Source organism: Leptinotarsa decemlineata, unplaced genomic scaffold, assembly GCF_025532065.1.
Source record: "Leptinotarsa decemlineata unplaced genomic scaffold, Ldec_3_MD MMD2_P_RNA_scaffold_11, whole genome shotgun sequence".
NCBI classification, from domain to species: Eukaryota; Metazoa; Arthropoda; class Insecta; order Coleoptera; family Chrysomelidae; genus Leptinotarsa; species Leptinotarsa decemlineata.
The window spans coordinates 7,211,485-7,236,861 of NW_027412525.1; the positions used below are offsets into that span (position 1 = coordinate 7,211,485).

At 34.7% G+C, this 25,377-nt stretch overlaps 1 protein-coding gene across 1 annotated transcript in view; it reads right to left on the reverse strand.

Moving 5' to 3' along the window:
- The window catches only part of NetA (Netrin-A), a 554,869-nt gene that overhangs the window by 14,484 nt on the left and 515,008 nt on the right, over positions 1-25,377 (reverse strand). Inside the window, exons 5-6 of the mRNA XM_074170725.1 lie at positions 9,897-9,965; positions 8,770-8,962 (exon numbers count right to left, since the gene is read on the reverse strand). Coding sequence (XP_074026826.1) covers positions 8,770-8,962; positions 9,897-9,965 — 262 coding nt within the window. The remainder of the gene's footprint in view (positions 1-8,769; positions 8,963-9,896; positions 9,966-25,377) is intronic.

Below are 25,377 nucleotides of genomic sequence, written 5' to 3' on the forward strand. Positions count from 1 at the left end.
CTTCAAAGAAGCATCGATAGAGATTCTTAGCAGCTATCGTTTGACACCTCGATCACGTTTCCAGTGCTCGTGGGTCAATTTTTATTAGCATTTGAGTTTGAAAAATGCGAGATTTTTCAAACGCATATTTTTGCAAGAAGGAATAGGAATATCGAGACGCGGCATAAGACTTTTTGTCTTAGGATGCTGAGATCTATATGAAATCAAGGAAAACGAAAATTTAGGTTTTTCGTGATTTTCCGAAGATTTCCGAGTGAGGCCGAAGACTGTTAGATTTCATTTATCGTACAACGCAAATTGAGGAAGCGAAACGAAACATGAAAAGAATGAGACAGAAACAGCGGCATATAGACGTCAATGGAAATTAGCAGAGCGGTATTCCTACTTCAAAGCCCAGCGCCTGCATAAAAACAGGTCGTAAACGCTGGCAAATCCATACGAAATGAGTTTTTTTCGTAGTGGAACTATTGAAAGTAGGTCAGTCAGGATCGCACGGCTTTTGGCGATCTCTGGTTGGCTGAAAGTGGCGCGGAAGAGAGCCCGTTTATTTAGGATAAATATGCGGAGTTCCGAGTCACGATAGTTAGTCGAAGTCAAAGTAGTGAACAAGTAACAACGATTTAAAATATTCGAAGATATTTTAAAAGTTTCAAGTTGCGGTCAGGATTTTTTTGAATGAATTCGAGTCTCTGGTTCTTTTCAGAACTAAATAGAGACAAAACACATCATTGGAGTCTTCAGGAAGCTGCGGTTAACACTATATAGCCAATTTGGAGGAATTTTTACTGGAATTTGGAATCCTCAGGATCCCTTGAAACCAAATCAGGATATATTAGTGGCTGGATATTTATTAGAGGAATTCCAGGACCGTGGATATTTTGGGAGCTGTTAAAACGGATACTGGAGCAGACTACTGGTCGAATATATTATTATTGCACATAACCATATTTTACGCTTGTCCAGGTTCCTTTTGGCACCCCGCCGAAGGAAAGCAGCCCAAATCCTGCAAAGGAAGAGCAGGTCCCTACTAAAGTTGCTCGGTCTCACCCACCCGATCACCTTGCGGTGTTAAAGATCGAGGTGTTTAGAGATTAAACTCGAGAGGGTCAAGACATCATTAGTTACGTCCTTCGGGCGAACGACTCAACTTAACCGTTGGGACCTTTCCAGGACTTCGATACCTTTCCACCTAATCCTGCGAGCGGCCCTCATCCTAGGGTGCTGTTCAACCGATAGGCTCCTTGTTCCTACATCACTAGCTCAGTTCACCCTGTAGGCCTTGGTTAGGAAAGTAGCTTTCGCGAACCAAGGGTGAACTTAAAAACATAGATTTCCGTGAATCCTACCCTCTGACTGTTTCCTCGTCAGAGTCATATTAGGGACTTTTGAAATCGAAATGCAGACTAGGGCAAAACACGCGCGAGCGCAACTTGCCGAGAATGCGCCAGTGCCAAATCGCGAGACCACAAGTTTCGGTCAAACTAACTTCCTGTCAGACATTTTTAGCCGCCTGAGTGCGACTCCTACGAGCCGACAAGGAACCCCTTTGGAATCTGGTTTCACAGGAAACAGTATTCCCAGAACTCCGGTAGGATCAGCCAGTCTGAGGCTAGGTTCTACTCACCGTTCTTTTTCAATAAACGAGGACATTAGTGCCTCTCCCTTGGTCGCAGAGCGACAAACCGTGGGCATTGGTGGTTTTTCGGCAAGCCGAATAATTCGAGAATTCGACAAGTCTCAAAGGACAAAGCTGTCCTCAAATCGCGATAAAACAACGCGAAATAGCATGTTGGAATTAAACCGCATTAGGGAAAATAAAACCTCGGCGATGAGAAGGATTGATCTCTTACATGCGGAAGTAGAACGTCAGGAGACGTTGCTACAGAAAACTGGACACCATCTCCGAGGAGATGCACCAGCTAGACCGCAAAGCGAACCCCAATTAGGGCTTCGCGCGATGCTAGCGATGCGAGCACGATCCCCTATGCTGAGATCGGCTCCGAAACTACGAAATTCGCAATTTTGTTCCCAACCGGAACAAAAGGCAGAAATCGGAGATTTTTGCCGACGGCGAAAACCGGAAGGAGCGTTCCCTCCGAATCCGACAATACTGCCTGAACGCGAGATAATAAGACACATGACGGAAGAGTTACCCACTTATGTGGTAACCAGGAGTCCGAAGATACACAGGGTGTACAGCCATCCTGTGGAAATAGCATGTGCACAGGAAGTAGAGCCATTGTCGAACCCGACAAGAGATTCATGCTACGGACAGCGTTTTCAAAGCAACGAAGGCTTTGGAGATGCTGGCCACATGGAAATGGAACAAAGCGTCGAAGCACAGGTCGTCCGACGCCAGGCGTCGCGATGCCCCCAGGTCGGAGCATTTAGCGATCCCTGGGAGGAGAGGGGTGCGTTGCGCACAGGAGCGCCTCGCATCTTGAACCAGCTGGATACTGACGACCTAGCGGAAGCGCTAGGGGGTGGTGGAATGCCAGGGGGTCACCCTGAAGTCGAGAGAGGCTTGGGGGTGGCTTCATGGCGGGGTCAGTACCTCCAAAAGGAGTTATACCTTCCAAGAGAGCTAACTGAAGCAAACCAACCTCCCGTCGTACTCAGACAGGAACTGAGTCCCAAAATCCCTGGGGCTCAGGTCTGGGAGGCCAGTCGGCCGTTACGGCGAACGGTACGCGCGGTCGGAGGGGGCGGAGTCGTAGGACACGCCCCCTCGATGCAAATCGACCCCGATGTAAGGGTTACCGGAGGACATCAGCCTGTATATTAAAGATATACAGATATAGAAAAATCTGTATATGACATTTCGTATATTGATGACTTATTGTTGTGTAGTCCTGATCGCGCAGAGTTGAAATGTATAAAAGAAGAGCTGAATAAGAGATTTGAAATGAAAGATTTTGGCAAAATAAAAAACTATTTAGTCATTGACATTGATTATGATAGAGACAAGGAATACATGAGATTAAGTCAAACGAAATATATCGAGTGTATTGCAAGAACATATAATGTCATAGAAAGCAAAAATTATCGTACACCAATTGAATTAAATTCAAAATTAGAGGCAGCAGAAACTTGTCCAGTTGAAATTCTATATAGAAACTTGATAGACGCATTATTGTATATTAGTCAGGGAACCCTTCCAGATATGCGGTAAACTATTTGAGCGGTTTTCAAAATAACTATTCAAACACTCATTTTAACGTATTTAACTCGTTATGTGATGTACATGTTGATTGTTATGTAGATGCTGATTGGGCAAGCGATATATACTGTTGACAGTAAATCAAGAAGTGGTATTATAGTTAGAGTATTAGAAAATCTAGTTTTGTGGATCTCTAGAAAACAGAAAGTCGTCACTAGATCCTCATGTCACGCTGAATATATTGCTTTGGCAGAAGCCACAGATGAAGTGATGTTCCTAATAGGTATTGCAAAAGATCTGTCTTTAAATGTAAGCGAACCAGTCGAAATTTTTGAAGATAATTCTTCAGCAAAACATTTGGCTAATAATAGAAATTTTTCTAAAAATAGTAAACATATAGATGTTGGATACCATTATGTTCATGATTATGTTAAAAAAGAGATCATTAAAGTGTCAAAGATTTCATCTGAAGAACAATTGGCTGATATATTAACAAAAGCCTTAAGTTTTGTTAGATTTGAAAAAATAAGAAAGTTGTTAAGTGTTTATTAATATAATATGATAGAAACTTATTTATACCAGTTGTGTATTAAAAATTTTTATATTCATGATATGATCAAAAAAAGGGGTGTGTTAAATAATAGTTTTTCATCTCATCTGTCACTCCTGTATTAAGTGAGTGTGTGCTTGACAGTAATAAGACAGAGAGTAAAATGGCTAAAACTGAATTTATATTTTTTGTTTTTTAAGTGAATACGTTTATGTTGAACCTTTGTAAATTAATACGTTTTGCCTAATAAAGTTAGTGTGTATGATTCACGCCATTTATTAAACAGGCTCATACAAATTTTCTCGTCTTTTGGTTTATGCGAATCTTTCAGTGAAACAATGTAGTATGAAGCAGCAGCAGTTTCCAGTCGTCCACCTCACATTTTATTACCAGAAACAGGTACATTTGTTCAATGTGTTGCAGATGATGCTGATATCAATGTTAATACTTTGGACGGTAATAATACGCTCATATAATGGGTATTATACAAATTGTTACTCCCAAAAATTCAGTATTACAAGAAGAGCCGATGCCACGACTAGAAAAATTCAATGCAACAAACACAACAATTGTAGAGGGTGAAGATGTTGATTTGTTGGTTCTACTTACCGCAAGGACCCCAATTGATGAAACCATTTACTTTCTGAAACCTGGAAAGGCTCAACAGCTAACAGAAATATATTCTTCAAAAAGTTTATTAGCATATCTAAAATGCCAAAACTATATTTTATTTTAACGTGCGATAACCGGTTGTGATACTACATCGGCATGTACAGAAGGGGCAAAAATTCAGTTTTTGAATTATTTGAAAAAAAAAAAGATTTAATTGACTGTGCGAAAGTCTTCACATACATTGATTCTCCACCTCAGATAATTATTACGAAAGGAATTCGAATTCTTCTTGCTATTTATGGAGCTCTTAAAAAAGTAGATTGCATTGATAAGTACCTACAGATATTTAACCTTTGTCAAAAATACCCGAAACGAGTAGCAAGTACAACTATCTTGTCTCTACAACTATCTCCAACATTGGCATCTGCTTTCAACACTTGTATTAGGTATATCATCAAGTTCAGACATGGCAAGGAAATCAACTTAACCCTGAAGACCGGGGTTGAAAATGAATAAATAATACTCTGGAACCAATTAAAACTTTGTTCCCCCCTGTTCCTGGAAAACTCCTTGAAAAATTTTTTTGCAAATGCAAGATAGGTTGTAGTGCCAAATGCGGCTGTAGAAAAGTAGGGTTGTACTGTTCACATGCGTGTACCAATTGCCAAGGTCACTCTTGTTCAAATGCTGAGTCGAGTACAACAGAGGATGATTCATGTGATGCTGGTGAAGAGACAACTGATACATCATTATTTGAACAATTTATGAACATCCGGCAAGAAGAGGAAGAGGAAGGAGGCGAAGAAGAAATCGCAGAAGACGTGATTGTTGAAGTTAGCTATGAGAATGAATCAGAGCAAAGTATCAAAAGAAATCCAAACTGACAATATCACTCCATAAACATTATCAACGCGAATAATCTTCATGCAGTTAAATACGTATTGTGACTGAAAATTAGGTAATAACGATTCGTGAAAAAGGCCACTACCTCACAGGTGGTATGGAAACGTGTGCATATTACATAGAACGTGACTTTTATGATTACGATATCTCGGGAACGGTGATACTTACAGAAAAAATCATGGAAACCATTTCAGTAGAGAATTTTGAGATCTACAACTTTGGTATGAAGTATTTTTTGATAAAACCTACGGTTATCGAAAAAAACTCAAAAAGCCTAAAATTTTTACCTTTGACCCGAATAACTTTTGAAGTGCTTAAGGGACAGATTGGGACTTTCAAATTTTTATTTTTTATGGTGAAATAAAGGTCTTCAGCAAAATTCAGCTCTGTCGCAATTTTCGTTATTTCAATACTGTTTTTAGGTTAAAATTGACCGACCTAATAAATGAATGAATGGCTTTTCGGAACACTTGACGCCGATGAAGAAAAGCGAAACGATGAAACCATTGCAGTTTTAGAAAAAATCATGAAAATATCATTTAAGAACTGAATCTTCAGACCTCACAATTAAAACAACTGATTAATCATTATAATTGAACTATTCGAACACTCAGTTCAAATCAAAAAGCGCTCGACAACAGCTTGAAAACACTCCAGTTGGTCAATCAAAAAACTATAGTCGATCTCAAAAATTATATCAGTTTTCAAGGTGTACGTTCTCAAATAATTTTGGTCTGCCAAAATATCATAGCATTCATTGACAACCTGTCGCAATTACCTTCGCAAAATTGAACGCCTTGCATAATTCAATTATATCCAGTTCAGATCTGGAAAAAATGATAAAATACTTGAGTCAAATTCACAATGAGAGCAAAATTCCAAAATTCGAAAATATTTCATCATACTATCACTTCTTCGGTTCACGAGTTACATTTTCGAAAACAAAATTGATTTTTTCAATTCATGTTCCTATTATCTGAAGCGAAGTTTTTATATTCTATCACCTGTACCGCATCATCCTAAACCACCATATTTTCATCCTCAAATATCCCTATTTATTAATGTATATTCTGTATAGAACACTACTACCCACAGGACCAGTGTACAACCCAGCTGATTTAAGACAATTTCACAACAAATTGTCAACTCATTCCAATGAACGTAAGCTAATCAATAGCTTAACAAATCACCCAAGAGAAAGTGCTGAGCATCTCCGTACGAGAAGAAAGAATTTTCTCCAAGTGCAGAGCTGATCGATATATCGAAATAAACACCCCCGCACTAAATAAAATAAACTTAACTAAAAAATATTCCCAGTTATCATAGGGAAAGCATCGGAACTCTTAATAATCTAGATTCTAGATGAAGTAAACATACTGAATGATTTCTTCACTAACATAGGCAAAAAAATGGCAGGGAGAATGAATAAAACCCAATGAATTGATAGGAAAACAAAATGTTTCGTCTACAATTTATCTGAGATCTGTCTCGGAAAATGAGATAATTGAACAAATATTCAACTTAATAAAAAATTAAGATTCAATTAAATCAATACATATGCACAACATTTCACCACTAACATACATCGTTTTTTTTAGAAGGGGTGAACCCAAAACAGTGGAAGAAAAGTAATATAACACCTGTCTTTAAATTTGAAAATATAAAAAAGATCCTAGTAACAGGCAGTAACGTTTTAGAAATAAGCTAAGCACAGAACACGCCACAATTGATCTCACAAAAGAGATTATTGACTGCTTAGTCAAGTCAGATGAATATTTATGTATATTTTTTGACTAAGCGAAAACCTTTGATACAGTATCCCACGAAATATCAATAGAAATACTAAAAAAGATAGGCTCGCGATCTAGCATTGAACATTTTAGGTAACTAATCAAAACACAGATATCAGAGAGTAAAAATTGATCAAATTTGTAGCACACCACTTGAAATAACAACAGGTGTACTGCAGGGAACAGTTCTAGGTAAAATTCTTTTTTGTGTATATCAACTCGATAGCAAAAATTGAGGATTTTCAAGGAAATATTGTTTCATACGTTGACGATATAGCAATTTTGTTTACTGATGAAAACTGGGATAGTTCATTCGATAAATATAAAAAATGTTTTACAAAAATTTCACAATGGCTATATTATGGCAAGTTGTCTCTAAATGCGTCTAGAAGTAAATTTATAATATTTTCTACAAATGTTGACACACAACTGAACAAAAATAATATTATGCTTCATAACAAAATAAGCACTCAACCAAATTGCAACTGTCCATCAATTCAAAAAAATCAAAAAATGAAATATCTTGGCTTGATTGTCGATCAACACCCAAAATGGAACGAACATGCGAAATATGTAAACAAAGCTAGTTGAGCAATTTATTCGATATTCTACATACAAAAGTATACTTTAGATAATCGAAACCTAAAACTTATATATACATCTTTAATTGAACCATTATTTAGATATTGTATAGTAATATGGGAAGAATCATATAATAATGAATTACAAAATTTGAAAACTACTCAGACCTGAAAATAGTTTCAAAAAATAAAGGATTATCCACTGATAGGCTTTACAAAGACCTAGACATCTTTAACATTAACAAACTACATATGCACCAATGCTTATTATATATGCATAAAAAAAGAAAACCAACAATATATCCCAACAAAACTATTCCAATTATACTTATCACGAACCAATTGATTGATATATTTTCAGATAGGTCTGAAAGTATACAACAAACCACCACTTCAAATAAAACACTATATGTAAACTGGGTTCCTTAATATACCAAATAAAAAAATTATCAATGAAAATAGAATATACTTATAAATAAAACTGAAATGAACAAATAAATATACAAAAATAAATGAATAAATGAAAACCAAATAAATAAAAATGCACGAATAAATAAAAATTAATAATGAAATAAAAAGCACTCCTCAATTTTATTCATTTCAACTCAATTTTAGTCAAAATACCTTTATCATTTATTCGCTCGCCAATGTTTTTATACAAAAAATTAGTTATTTTTAAATCCCTAGATACGATCAGTTCTCAACTCTTCAAACATCAAAACATTGAAACATCAAATTAAAAAAAATTTTTCCTCGTGGAGAAATACAAGCATTTATGCATGGGTGATTCTGTACAGGATTATATAATCTGTTAAAACAATATAAATTGTAACAATGACAATTATAGATACAATGAATGAAGTTTGATTTGACTTGATTTGATTTTCTTGCAAAATTTCCCTTAATAGTCCCCGTTGTCTCCATATGACATTTGCAGTACATCTTGGCCAGAAAATAGTAATATTTCCGATGCTCCGTGACACGATTAGAACACCGACATTTCGTGGCATGAAATAACTTGGCATTCTTCATAGACAATTATCATTTTAATTGTTGGTACAGGGCAAGACTAGTTGTTAGCGTTATGGGAAATTATTTCATTTCTAATTCTACATCCCTCTTAAGGAACTAGTTGGAAGACGGTATGAACTCTATTGAAGCAATTTTTCTTACCTGTTTGATTTTATTTTAGGACATTTGCAAGCTAGGTCAGCAGCTGGAATTAGCATTGGCATAACACCTTTGCGGATCAGAGAATCTCCAGCTTTTTTGTAAATGAATTCAACATTAACCATGAATCTTATCCAACCTTTGGTGTTTTCTTCATCACTGTTTTCAATTCGAGAGAGTACTCTTGCCATAATTGCTGAAAGAAAAAATATTTCAATATATCATATATACATATATATAAATCGATTTAATTCGTGAGGTTGCAGTCAATAGCTGGGCTGTTACAAAGAAAACTCTTTGTTATATGTCCCATAAGAGCGACTGTAGACGAAATGTTAATTCTTGTGCATTAACAGAACATGTTAATTCGGAGGATCATAAAATGAATTTTGAAAATCCAAATATTTTAGATAGAGAAACCAATACAACGAAAAGAATATTTTTGGAAATGATACATATTAATAACGAAGAACATTCAATGAATAAACGAACTGATATTGATAGTCTCAGCAAAATTTACACGTACCTACTGAAATATGATAAAGAAAATAAAAAATCTAGTAATTCGAGTATCATTCAGAATTTTCCCACTCGACATTGTCAGCCAAAATTTTTATTAACTGTCATTTATTAATGTTTTTCTATCTGTTTTTGAACCATTTTATATTTTATTCTCATGTTAGTAAGTTCTCCATATTTATATATTTTTTACAAGATATATAATCTTATTATTGTAGTTGTCCTGACGAAGGTGTGAAATATACCGAAAGCTTGACATATAACAAAGAGTTTTCTTTGTAACAGCCCAGCTATTGACTGCAACCTCACGAATTAAATCGATTTATAGTTAATCCAGTCACTAATTATTCTGTTACATATATATATATATATATATATATATATATATATATATATATATATATATATATATATATATATATATACAACACAAAATGACAAAAATGACAGAAATTCGATCATTCAAAAAATTTTCTTTTACAACGATCTTTTACGAAAAAGTGGATTGAAAAATTGATAGGCTTTTTGAATGAATTGATAAATTGAATATATTTTTCAACCCCAAGAAGTCATTTTGAATATCTCAGTAATAAAAAACTGCCTTTACTTACCATAGTCTCTCTTGCAATATTTATTCATATTCAATCTTCTCGTAGCTGCTTTGCATTTTCCACATTGATCTGAAATTCAAAAAACGGTAATCATCAACAAAGATATTATTTTGTATACAATAATAAAAGGGTAACTTTCAATATAGTTCAGTAAGTGAACAATGTCTTTATGACCCCACTCCAAGATCGCGCGTCGTTGGTAAGTGTTTCAGAGTGTGAGTGGGAGAAAGACACGATACAGAGAGAAAGAGAGATGAAGATGGTATCGAGGTGATTCGTCGCCAGCGCAAGCATCACAGGTTCGGTGTTGTCGGTTGTAAAATAAATCGTTGTTTATGAAGCGATAGAGCTTTTCCAGTTTTAAAATTAAGCATGAAGGGTTAGGAATGCAACCTCAAGAATATGTACATTCAAAAGTGTCAGGGAGTTACATGTTCTAGAGTTAACGTTCAAAAATGGGGCATTGGAAGAAGCGAAGAATTCAACAATGACATTTCAAAATACTTGATGGTTCGTACTGAAACCTCTGGCGTTAAATGAATCTATTGAAGACACCGTCCTGACACCAGCATAAAAATTACGGTCTCTCGAAGCGCGTTTCGTTAACCAATTTAACGCCCTCAGAAGATCATTATGACTGAATTTTACTAATATGTTAGTGTTTTTTTATCCTAGTGGCCTAACTACTATCTGTTATTATTACCTAACTACACCAGTTAAAATTGTATAACTACTACCTGTTATTGATCCCATTCTAAACTACCTGTTTTTAATACCTCTAATTTGTTATCTATTTATGTATTTCCTCTATGTTAGTGATCATCTCTGATATTTATTGGTATTTTACTCAGAATCATTACGTATAAGACCAAACAAAAGACCTTTGTCGCTATTCATAGAACTCATTCCGCACTTTTCGATTTCCAAGCTTTCGAAGACATCAAGAAACCTTTTATCACGTACTGGTCTCAACAATTCTAAACATTTCTCATTTATTCTATGGTCGTTCTCTTTGGCATGTTGAGCGACACTAGATTTATCTGGTCTATGAAACCGAAAAAGCGAAACATGTTCCTTGTAGCGTGCTAAGTTTGGTTTGATCAACAAATTTCTTATCACAATTCTCGCAGCTCATTTCGTAAATCCCAGACTTTCGATTTTTAGGTATCTCTAACAACTTTTTTCTCAATCTCATACCTTTCTTTGCTTAAGGGAAATGTGAGCAGTCTATGGACAAGAAATTGTAGTCCCGCCAATTTTGTTGTGGGAAATGATGAGTGCTATCAGAGATATACCTGAAAGTGCTCATATCCTTTCTATACACATCAAACTCTAGACTTTCATCGACATTTTTAATAACTGTACATCCAAAAATGGTAGTTCTTTGTTATTTTCAATTTCATACGTGAATTTGATACTTGCAAATCTGTTGTTGAAGCATAATACAAAATCCTCTACCTTACTCATTACTCATATTGCCTCGACTTTTCGAAAAGAGAAAGATTCAAAATGCATAGTGCTTCCATATAAACCCAAATACACCGATGAGTAGGTCTGTGCATTCAAAAAATTTAATATAAGAGTGATTTTCAAAACCGCACGTACACTTCACAAGTGTTAGGCAGTCCGAAAGACAAGACGTTGGAAAAAAGAGAAGTCTGGAATTCACGAAATGAGCTGCGAGAATTGTGATAAGGAATATGTTGGTCAGATCAAACGGACTATGTGAGCTTGCTACAAGGAATATGTTTCGCATGTTCGGTTTCATAAATAGGAGAAATCTAGTGTCGCTCAACATGCCATAGAAAACGACCATAGAATAAGTGAGAAATGTTCAAAATTGTTGAGACCTATTCATGACAACAGGTTTCTGGATGCCTTCGAAAGCTTGGAAATCGAAAAATGCGGAATAGCGACAACAGTCCTTTGTTTGATCTTATACGTAATAATTCTAAATAAAAAAAAAAGATAAATATTGGAGATAATCACCAACATAGAGGAAATACATAACAAATTAGAGGTATTAAAATTAGGTAGTTTAACATAGGATCGATAACAGGTAGTAGTTATATGATACTGACCGGAACAGTTAGGTAATGCTGACAGGTAGTACGAGTAAGTTGGGCCTCCAGGATATAAAAACACTGAGATGGGTATCCGCGGCTAAGCTAAACAGTGGTGACGGGAGTGGGTTAACCAAATTAGCAAATTTCAAATTTCAACAACGCTTCTAAGACAACAATGCGATATTCAACTACTACGCGATGTTCAAATGTCAATACAAGTGGTCATTCAGCGCGGTGTATACCTATAACCAAAAATTCAATCAGCCATAAATTATGGTAGTAACGACGCTTAAAAGAAAACTACAATACGTCAAGTAAAACTACCACGAAAATTGAGTAGGTGTGGGCAAAATCGTAAATACTAGTATTGGAAGGTAAGACAATCTCGTTTGCGTCGCGTGAGCTCGGGTGTAGGCGCATCGGTGTCAACAAGCAATTGTAAAAGGAAGAAAACACTTCAATTTGCGTTTTACAAATGAAACCAAACACGTTGCCAACTAGCGGTGAATTCAGCCAGAAAGGCAATCACTATATCAAACAGTTAACAATAAACAAAAGGGCAACAATTATTCATATATCATCAGTATTACACAAATATTCAAATAAACCAATTATAACTCGAGTGCTCCTTTTGGGCCACCCAGTATATGGTGTTAGGCTACCCCGTAGTTCGACGGAGGTGGATCACCCTGTAGTACGGCGGAGATGGATCAAGCTGTAGCACCGCAAACATAGATCACCCTGTAGCACCACCAAGATAGATCACCCTGTAGGGCACAACAAGATGGACCAGTAATGTATCACCAAATAGGACCCCAAAGGTAGCTGAACACCTCCAAGTCCGGGGAGTTTGTCAACAAGGTGTTCTACACCTCAGAAAAAAAAACCCTACGAAAGGAAATTCTCAATCAGAATCAGATAAAACCAATAGGAACTAGTTGACTAATCGATAACCCTGGTATATTTTCATTAAGAAAAGTAGCAAGATAACAAGAGTATATTTTTGGGTGCCGTGTATAGCCATATAACCCGTAAAAAAAATCAAGAAAATTGAATGATTGTTGAAACCTCTCTTCAAAACTAATGTTCAGTTGAATTACAACGATGGAATCGAAAATTACTAAAATAATCAAAAACACATTTAATGGTATAATTCTTACCCTGGGCAAGGGGTTTTCTATACTTTTCTTCGTGTGCGGTGCTCTGCACGGAAGTCCTACTGGGACTTGATGAGTGACTAAGGGCCTTCTGTTTCTTATGAATCTAGGGACGAGAAACGAAGGTTGTAGAATTGAAGAGATGATACCATAGCTAAGACCACGTGAGGGATGCGATAATGATTCAGACATACCTGGTTTCGGAAATCCTTCCACCTGGCACAATGAGTTCGGTAACCACCACAAATCCTCAAAAGAGTTTAAGTTTCAGACTGCAAATATCCACTCCAAAATGACCAATCAGTCTTCCACTATACAATTCTGACTTATACAAATAATCCCCGTGAAGGAACTCGATTTATGTGTTGAAAAAAATGGAGAATAGTAATTGATTATCGTTCCACCAAATCAAAATGGCCCAAAATTCTATCGAAAAAACCGCGTTATATGTGGACTATGGTCATTATGAAAACCTTAGTCTCAAAAACGCACCATCAAGCTTCCGAGTGGTAATGGATGAGACTCCCAACACTATATTGGTACGCTGGCGTACCAATATAGTGTTGGGATTTGCTGGTGCTGGGATTTGCTGTGCTGGTGGATTTGACGTTTCAAACTCGAAGAGTTTGGATGCGTCATAAAGTACAAAAAAGCAAACTAAATGAAACAGAAACTCTTCCAACGTCGACTTAAATGCCCTTGAAATTTTATCCAGTCAAAATAATCCATGTGACGTCGACGAAATAATCATAGACATATGGACAAACCCCGAAGAGATCTCCGAATTGGACGGAATCGTTCTTCAAATTATTGAACTCCCAAAAAATTCACAGACAATCAATATAATTTCTAACGTTCAGATCGTTCCCCCAGAAGAAAAAGAAGAAAGTTATGACTCAGAAACTGTTCACACTTTACTTGAGGATCCTATATGCAACATTCCTATGTCAGAACGCGCTTCAAATAATATAAAAACCAGGCAATTATTACACTTGGGGATATAGAAAAACTCAAGAGTAGAACAGAAAAGGTTTTTGAAAATGTTCGGTCATATATCACATTACCAAATAAAAACAAAAAATAAATCATCAAATCAAAGATTACTTCGATCCAAACGTATGCACTTCATTTTAGGACCCCTCATTGCAAAAAATTTTCAATAATACGTTCCTCTTTCAAAATTGTTGAATGTCGAACATTCCTCACTGACGTAGAAACATTAAATGACCAAGAAGGAAAATTTCAACTTTATCACACGAAAAAAACATGCCACAGAGGTATCAATGAGATGAAAACATTCCTGAGTTCACGTTTTTATTGGCCTTAAATAATTGAAAATATTCAAAATTTTGTCAATAACTGCGAAATATCCCAAATGAATAAGTATGATCGGAATCGTTCATATCGATATATTTACGATATTGAACGAAAGTTTTACGACAATTATCAACTCCTTTTCTCGATATGGTCAAGCATACCTCTTTAAAGCCCTTAGCGGTGATCTAGTTCTTGAAAATCTTTTAAATTTCATTTCTCATCATGGGTTACCACTGAAAATCACTACTGACTCTGATAACGAGTTGAAAAATATAGAACTAGAATTTTTTTTTAAATGATATCGAATGAAACTTCATTATGCGACACCAAAAAATATCAATTCCAATTCCACTATTGAAAGGTTTCACTCGACTTTGATTGATCATTATCGATGTTTGAAGTAGTAAATCATACGAATGCATTCGATATAAGTGATTATTTCATCATTTCAGACTTCGTTTGAACCCATAAAGACACTGCTCAAAAATTGTACCAATCGTTACAACAGACGAATCGAAGAAGAATGTTTAGACAAGAGAAATGAAAACCGACAAGAACCCCACGATTTTTCCAATCAACAAGTAGCATACATAAGAAACAAAGCACGACAAAAAGACCAAACCAAATTCCGGAAAAGTGAAATACTTAAGGAAACAAGTATAACGCTCAAACTGAACAAAGGAACCCATCACAAAAATATTGACTGAAAGCCCAAGACTAACAAAAGTAATAAACTAAAACCCAACAAAGGAACCCATCACAAAAATATTGACCGAAAGCCCAAGACTAACAAAAAACCTTTGTTACAAGGATTTGACGGAAATGAGGTCACCAATCTTGTACCTTGTACTTCACGTACTCCAAGTATTATGCGACTAAGACATTTAAATCAATACCATTCATTACCCCAAACAAATTGGTAACGCCAAAATTATTCATCCTTCAATTATTGAATTAATAACGATAAAAATAAAAACAACAATAAAAGTTAATTTGCGCTCCGGGGCGACTTCATTGATTCCAGTGGCACATTTGCTTTTTCAGCTGCAGGAAAACCCGGAAAAACCTACAGCACCACATCATCTGAAGATCTTGATCTGCCAATGTCCTCATCTCATAAATCAAAATGTAGGGTGTCTCCAGAGGCTCCAATAGCTTCAATACATTTCCAGAACACTTCGTGACACGACTATCGTCAAACTTAAACCAGTCTGTTTCGTCTTTGACCAAGGCGTAATAATGACCAATTCAACGCCAGAACCACAGTGAACAATGATTGCATGAATATTATAATAGTGATCTGCTAGATTGAAATGTTCATCTATTTCGAACTTTCCAAAGAGTTTCTTATTTATAGTAAACACACATTTCTTTACTACATCGATTTGAGTCCAATTATCAATCTATTGTCTGTCAGAGAGCTACAACCAGACTGCAATTTCTTCTGATAATTCATCACCAGGCGCAAGACCCTTAGATCCGCACATTTCCCGACTAGAGATTCACCAACCTGTAAACAAACAGGAAATTTTTTTATATTCCAGACTCACCCAAATCCCGATCCAGCTGTAAATACCAGAATCATTAATGTGGCAAATAGTGCAAGTCTTCTTCATCAAAATATACAATGTCGCAATACCAGTTGAAATGAACTAGAGGTTTTTTTAACTATTGTTGACATAAATTTTCTGTGTGTAACCGAACATTGGTGTTCGGTTACACACAGTGTGTGTGTGGTGTTCGCTAATATCTAGCTTCTGTAGGGAAAAAGGCACTCATGGAGGAGCTGTCATTTATGGCAAAGACGGTATAAGAGGGAAAGCAAGAAATGACATTTGTGGGTTATCGGTAATCAATCACTTTGAATGTGCAGGTGCCGAATTTCAACTGGGTAATATCGTGTATTTAATCTCATGTATATATCGTCCTCCAAATGGAAGTTTCCAAGAATTCTTTACAAAAATGTCCTCTCTGCTCTCTGTTCTCATGAGTAATAAGTTATTGTTTATTATTGCAGGAGATTTTAATGCGAATTTCAAAGTGGACTCTAAAGAAAACTCTGAGTTCTTAGATTTGCAAAATTTTTTTGATGCCATCTTGACAATTGATGAATATACCCCGTAACCAACAGATAGAAAACTGGTATTGATAATATCATTATCAAATCCGAAGTATAGTATACTTCGACTGTTATCGACTCCTGTCTTTCTGATCATCGTGCACAATTAATCAACCTCCACAATCCAATGTTGAATAATATAAATAATTTCATATACAAAAGGTTATTTTCGGAAAAAATATTGACAATTTTATTTTACAATTAGAGCAACATAGTTGGAATGAAATATTTCTAGAGTCTAATGTGAATGAGAAATGGAATACGTTCATAAAGGAAATACAAGAACTTTTCAATTCCAATTTCCCTATCAGAAAAATCAATAATAGAACAGTCAAACAAAATAACTGGACAACCAAAGAAGTTCAAATTATGAAAAATATAGTAAGTACTCTACAGTTGATGACACTTGGTAACTGTCTATTCTAGTATATTATGCAACGATCATGTAATGTTGGTTAACCGGGATACGAAACGAGCCGAAGGCGAGTTTTGTATGGTATATGCGAGTGTATTAATAACCATTACATGAGAGTTGCATACGCTATTTTTTCTAAACCCGATGAATAATGAAACACTATAAACATTATATTTGTATTGAACACATTTACAGTAATTAACTCATATTTAAAAAAAAAACACAATAATGGTATTATCATGGATATATGAAAACTATAAAGATTCTAATTATATTTATATTGGATATAACAACTGTAATTAATCTGATCTTTTGAAAATATTGGAGTCGATGGTATTCCTTCTATATCGCTGTTTTCAGACATTTTGATAATATAGGTAGGTAATATGAAAACTGATTTTGACAAATAAAGCAATTAGTTACTTAGGTTAGAATCTAGGACAAACAAAGGAACAGGATTCTTGATTGAAAAATTATGGGTTTCTATTGATTGATAATCTGTATCGTTATGAAAAATCTGTATCATAATGGATATCATTATGAAACGGATTATGGTCATATAAGTGTATTGTTAGAGTACGGGTGTAGAAAAAAAAATTTATATAACGAATAAAGGAAAGCATATATACGACTTCTGAACAGAACAAAAAGTGAACACGTCATTAATTTAATACAAAATAGTGATAATAAATCAAAAACCACCTGGACTGTAATGAATTCTCTAAACAGGAAACATTCAAAAAATGAAATTGTTTTTGCCTTGTTGTACCATGAATTATGTTGATCTAGGGAACGGCTTTAATGCCCACTTCCTAAATTTTTTGCATTTGACTAGCAAAAAAATCATGTGATGAGGTAAATATCACAACAACTAGGTGGCAACATTCAATATTTTTATATCCAATCAGTGAAGAAGAAATTATTCAGGCAAGCAGAAAACTTAAAAACAAACTAAGTAGCGGTTCTGATAGTTTTCCACCTAAATTATTGAAAAAGTGCGCTCATTCACTCTCCACCGTACTCTGTCATATTTTTAATACTTGTTTGGAGACAGGAATATTTCCAGATCAAATGAAGACGATAATAGTGTTGCCACTTTATAAAAAGGGAGTACAGAACGATATGGGTAATTATAGGCCAATCAGTTTGTTGACAGCTTTCTCTAAATTATTCGAAGTGATCTTATCTACTAGGATTATTAATTTCTTCAATGCCTATAATTTGTTCAATAATTTCCAACACGGTTTTCTCGAAGGAAAAAATACAGAAACATCATTGTTTGATTTCATAGATGAAATTCATTCTTTGCTAGAACAAGACTCTATGGCTTGTGGTGTTTTTCTGAACTTGAGTAAAGCTTTTGACTGTGTGGACCATTCTGTTTTATTACAAAAGTTGTGTCATCATGATATTGGTGGTAAAGCTTTGGATCTCATGATATAAGTATCTTAGCAACAGAAAACAAAAAGTTTGCATTAAACATCAAACAGAAGTTTTTTACTCTGACATAGCTGACATTCATAAAGGTGTCCCTCAAGGAAGTGCGCTAGGTCCTTTGTTGTTTATCATTTATATAAACGATTTATCGGAAATTCAAGAAAATACTAGTACCAAATTTATCAGTTATGCTGATGATTCCAATCTTGTTATACCTCTTGACTGCCATATGAATTTGGAAAGTGATGTATCGAATGTTGTTTCTACATCCTCAATATATTTCATTCGAAATGAACTTCTTTTGAATACAGCCAAAACTAATTGTAAAATTTTCAGAATAATTGATACTTCCATCATTATTCCAAAGTATGTGAACATGGGCCCTGAAAAGTTGAATTTTTCATCATGTACAAAAATGTTAGGCTATCTAGATGACAAATTAAACTTTGACGTACATATTGAGCATCTTGCAAAAAAACTGGCTAGCAAATGTTATGCAATTAGAATTTTGAGAAGTCACTTGAATACTGCTGCACTGAAAACAGCATACTATGAACCGTATATCCTTTTTCTCAAATATGGAGTTATGTTCTGGGGCGGAAGCACTAACTTGGAACGCATTTTCATTATGCAAAAACGTATAATGAAGAATATGCTTAGCATGAACTTAACTGTTGCGGAATTTTTAAAAGTAATAAATTATTTACTTTACATGTGATCTATATTTATGTTTGTGTTATTTTCGTTTATGACAACAAAGAAAAATTCATTATTCATAAAAACATTCACGAATACTATAATAGGAACAATTCGAACCTCGTTCTTCCTAAACATAGACTAAGAAATACAGAAAGAGGTCCACGCTATATGGCCATCGAACTATATAATCATTTACCACTGACAATCAGAGAAGAAGGCAGACGACATACTTTTCTAGTTTTCGATTTGTTGTGTAACATGGAACCCTATTCGATGCAAGAATTTTTTATGGCAATTTCATGACGATTGCAGAAAACAGAAGAAGGATAGATATTAGTAGTAGCCATCAACATTTTTATAATCCTAACAAATATAGAAATGATATATGCGAGAGTATATTTTCATTTTCATTATTTGAATTGAAGGGGTTATATTTTTAGGAGTGATTAATTTTTGGGAAAGACAGTTTTTGGCTTTCTACTACTTCATCTTGATAGAAAAAAAAAGGGGGTGAGGGAATCTTCATTATATTTTGATATCTATATATTTTAGACTAATGCGTTTATATCTGTGACACTTATCTTATTTTTTTTCCCTTTTTTTTTCAATATTGAATTATACCAAAATGTACAACCACGAATGTATAAACCTGTGATAATATTTTGTTATCTTTTGTTGTATTTTAGTTATATATTTATACCTTACTGACTGAAGTTTTCATGTTCAATTTGAAAACTTCAATAAAATCTATCTATCTATCTATCTATTGAATAACTTGGAAATATATTTCAATATAATCAAAAATAATTTCAATAAAAAATTATTACGACCCCAATTTCCTACCATGATCTATCCAAAAATATGCTTCAGAGAACTGAATATCTTATCTAAACAACTCAGACAAAACTGGACAATCTTCAACCCCATATTCGTGTTAAATGAGGTATGGTCAATGGAATCGGCAGAATAAATAAATAGTTTTTCGGAACACTTGACGCCGATGCCGGAAAGCGTTACGATGGAACCATTGCAGTTTCGAAAAAAATCAAGAAGCGCTCGAAAACAGCCTGAAAACATTCCAGATGCCAATCAAAAAACTATAGTCGATCTCAAAAATTATATCAGTTTTCGAAGTGTACTTTCTCAAATAGTTTTAGACTGCCAAAATATCATAATATTCATTGACAACCTAGAAGACGCAATTACATTCGCAAAATTAAACGCCTTGCATAATTCAATTATATCCAGTTCAGATCTGGAAGAAATGATAAAATACTTGAGTCAAATTTACGATGAACTCGAAATTCCAAAATACGAACATATTTTGTCGTACTGTCAATTTCTTGGCACACAAGTTACAGTTTTGAACACAAAATTGATTTTCTCAATTCATGTTTGTGTTATCAGAAGCGAAGTTTTTATGTTCTATCACCTGTATCCTATCACCTAAAACCAACATATTTTTATGCTCAAATATATCTATTTGGCACGAGAAGCTTTAAAAAATGAATTCGAATCGAACATGTGTCTATTATTGGAGGAAAAATATTTGTGTATCAAAAACTACTACCCACAGGACCAGTCCCAGCTGATTTGAGGCAATTTCACAACAAATTGCCAACCCATTCCAATCAACGTAGGCGAATCCATAGTTGAACAAATCACACAAGAGGAAGTGCTGATCATCCCCGTTCGGGAGGAAAGAATTTTCTCCATGTGCAGAGCTGATCGATATATCGAAATAAACACCCCGCACTCGTCAAAATTCCCAAAGCATGTGAAATTCGAATAACCCACAAGACGGTTTTGAACGACATGAAGAATCAAAAAGGAAAACCTCTGATTCTGACAAAAATCCAAAGCAACGATGTGGAAACTCCAAATGTTACGAAACACAAAATTTCTCCAAGCTCAGCTTAGATGAAATGTATGGATCACACAACTGGACAGGAAAGTTGTCAACAGTCAAAAAGATCAATGTAGCTGATAACACCAATAACATGTTGATCTTTGGAATAATCTTCGGATCGATCATATTTATATTGATTCTGAAAAGCCTTATCATAAGAAAGAACGAAAAGGGTACCATACTGAAATGTTTTCGCCCTAAGAAAACAAAGAAAGAAGAAAATATCCTGGAAATTGAAATGGTTCCATCCAGACAAAAATGACCGTCATTTTGTCTGCTCTCATAAAAACATCATCTGCTGACATCGCTTTTCCAAGAGATCCTTACGTGGACTTGAGGAGCGATGCACTCATATTTTATCCATTCTGATCGTAACTCTTGCTAGAGAAAGTCGTCTTTCATTGTACTTTTTAAAAAACACAATTCTCCGTTCAAAGTATTCAACTAGTCAGTTACATTCAATATAAAATTGGGAGGAAAACGATGTTACCTACGTAGTTGTTAAACAAAAATTTGTAATATAATGGCATTCAGAGAATACAGACGTAAAGTAGAGGAATTTGAGAGACTTGTCCAACAATTAAGTGATGATGTTCAGTTTTATGAGGAAAAAATGTTTTGAAGCAGTTGACTGATTTAGATTTTCAAGACAAAGTGTTCAATCAAAAATTATCCCAAACGAGATATCAGTCCGAGAGTGTGAAATATATCGTCACCAATGCTCAAAATAAATTTTATCTCCATATGACTCATAATGATCTCCTGAGGACGTTAACTTGGCTAGCAAAACACACGTCGAGAAACAGTAATTTTTGTTCTGGTCATGGGAAAGTGTTTCCAATAGATTCATTTTACGCCAGAGGTTCCAGTACGAACTATTAACGTGTATGTTTGTATTGAAACAAATTTATTTCACAACAATACATCAACATGTGCAGTATCAGTTCCACAACATCCAAAACCATCTAAGCAACCTTTGCAGAACAAACTTGAAATCTCAGCAGCTTCCAGAACCATCTCACCAGTTTTCACAGAACTAGTTTCAATTCTCAGAAGCCTTCAGAACCATCTCAACAGTCTTGACAGAACGAGCTTCAATTCTCAACAGTTTCCACAATCATCTCAACAACTAAACCGACTCTCGAGTCAGCGCACCAAGAATTTCATTTGCGAACCAAATATCGATGAATCATGTCAATAAATAAATTCCAAATGAATGATTTTCAAAAAACAATTTCGGTAACTGATAAATACTTTTTACTCATCAGAGATAATTATTCAGATGATATTGCCAAACTAGCTATACAATTTACCAATAAACATACAAGGCAATGTGTTTTAGCTCTGAATTTTCGGTTGGAGAAAAAAGAAAATAATTACAATAATTTGGGTATTGAAATGCTTTAGAGTGATTATAAAAATGATGAATAATATGCTATAGGCTTGGGTTTGAAGTAACGAAGCTCCAGTGTGAAGTAGCAAAATGTTAACAATGTTTTCAATCGTAGAGTAACAACGGGGTAATTATTAATTCAACTCATAAAGATTCTATAAATTTCTAGGTGATGCTTTTCTATTATTCAAACGTGAGATTTCCACAATTTTAGAACAAATGTCACGCCTCAAATATGATTTAAAATTTTCAGGAGATTTTATTGAAAAATTGAATGATCGAAAATATTTCAGTAGGCCAAATGAAGTTATCGATTCAGGTACAGACTTGGCTGCTTCGTGGAATGGAAACGCAGTGGATGTTACATTGGATAAATTAGGCGAATTTGAAGAACAACATTGAGGGTAGGCTTTGAGTAAAATTCTTTTGTTGGAAGTAGCAATAAATGAATAAAAAAAATAAAAAAATAATTGGTACCCTGTATAATAAAGACAAATATATTTTGCACTATCGTAACTTGAAACAAGTATTGAAAAACGATTTGATTTTGCCCAAAATCCATCGAGTTGTGAAATTCAAACAATCTGCATGGCTGCGTCTCAATATCGAGCTGAATACTCGTGTGGCAGCCACCAGGTCTTTCGGGAGAATTTTATATGAACTAATGGTAAACGCTACTGTTGGGAAAACGATGTAAAACACTCAGTTACACAGTTCATACTTGTGAATTTGTGGAATTGCCGTCATGGCACCAAAAGTTTAATAGCGAGCCCCCGATTTCAGAGTCGAATCCTTACCAATACAGGCTTGGTGGCTATTGAATTAAGGACGACTGAACTTGTATTCAATGAACCTCTTCACATCGGATTGGCAATATTGAATATTTCAAAACATGAGTGTTCGATTTCCATTACGATTTTATGGTGCCCAGTCTAGGTATAGAAAATTGCAAGTTAATGTATACATCTACAAAATAACGTGTGAAGATGTCTATTCAGAACTCATTGAAAAGAACTTATCAAAATTCCTTACTTCCGATTATTCGCCCGATAATAAGTTTCAAATTCCACTTGTAAGTAAAAAAAATCCTGGGTTGATGCAAGATGTAACAAATAGTAAAATAATCACGCACTTTGCAGTGTTACGTCGCAAAATGTACACTTACAAAGTGCAGGTTGGAAAATTTATCAAAAAATCAAAGGGAAATCGATATGATATAGTCAAAAATAAAACAATTTCGAAGATTAGATGATTGCCTCAGAAATTTAAAGAAAAAATCGATCATACGCTCATAACGTTTTCAGTATCAAGCAGTTGCAAATAGGCTCAAGTCCATATGTGTATCAAGTTGACGAGACACTTTTCGAAATTTGCAAAACGAATGATTTCACAATTTGCCGGTATTTATTTGCTAATTAGTTGCGGAGAAAAATATTTTTTTGTCCCTTTTTAAAAAAAATACATGTTGTCTCGCTAACTTGATTTAGCGAAACCATTCTTTTATTATAATGTTTTCCAGATCTTTGACTAGACCATTGGTTTAGTATATTTATTCGCTAATTAGTTGCGGAGAAAAATAATGTTTCGCCCCTTTTTTTCAAAAAATATATGTTGTCTCGCTAACTTGATATCAAGTTACCGATACCACTTTTTTATTATAAAGTTTTCCAGAACTTTGACTTGACCATTGGTTCAATAAATTTATTCGCTAATTAGTTTGCGGAGGAAACTATTTTTTCGCCCCTTTTTTTAAAAGATACATGTTGTCTCGCTAACTTGATAATATGTTGGCGATACCACTTTTTTATTATAAAGTTTTCCAGAAATTTGACTTGACCATTGGTTTAATATATTTATTCGCTAATTAGTTACGGAGGAAAATATTTTTTCGCCCCTTCTTTAAAAAAATACATGTTGTCTCGCTAACTTGATAGCAACTTAGCGATACCACTTTTTTATTATAAATTTTTCCAGAACTTTGACTAGATCATTGGCTTCTTAATTAAATAGCTAATTAGCTGCGGAGAAATATATTTTTTCGAATTCATTGTGTCTCGCTAAGTTGACGTCAAGTAGGCGATACGACTTTTTTATTGTTGAGTTTTCCAGAACTTTGATTATAACAATGGTTTGATATATTTATTCGCTGATTAGTTACGGAGGAAAATATTTGATTTGCCTTTTGTTTTAAAAACATTCATAGTCTCGCTAACTTGACATCAACTTTTTATTATTGAATTTTTGAGAACTTCAACCAAAATATTTCCTTTTCCTTATTTTGAACACACATTTGAGTTTTCTGCAATTTTGACATTAGTCTAATTGTTGGTCAGATTAGGATACCAGGATCTCTCATTCCGGAACAAACCAACAACCTCAGCTCTATACATAATCTACCTTAAAGCAGGACACGAAATCGAAAAAACTCTCGAAATATCACCACGGGTGAGGGGGAAATTTTCGAGTTGATCACGTGTATTTACAAATAAAAGTTATTGAAAAATTGCCTTATGACCTATACCCTACACTGCCTTAGCCACTTATTAGTTTTGAAGAAAGTCTCGATACTTCGTGGCCTGAGGACAATGTACTTGTCACTTCCCCTAAATGTACTATTGTATGTAAAATGGTCAAATAAAATACTCTACACTATTCTACAATATTGAATATATTCTTTGTTTTATGCACTTGGAGATATTTTAAATATTTTTATCAAAAAAATACATGTGATTTTGACTAAAGGGAGGGTAGTTCACAACATCACCAAGCATCACCGGAGGGAGAGGAGGGGGGTTAAAAAGTTATTAAAAATATCACTTGATGAATGGACGATCCCGAAGTGTCGAAACAGCTCTCTAATATATTGCTTGATCTATTAAAATTGATCGGTTAATGTTTGGCATCATGGTAGAAAAATAATTGATTTTTGTGTATGTCAAATCAGGCTGATTAAATATTTCGTAGCAGAA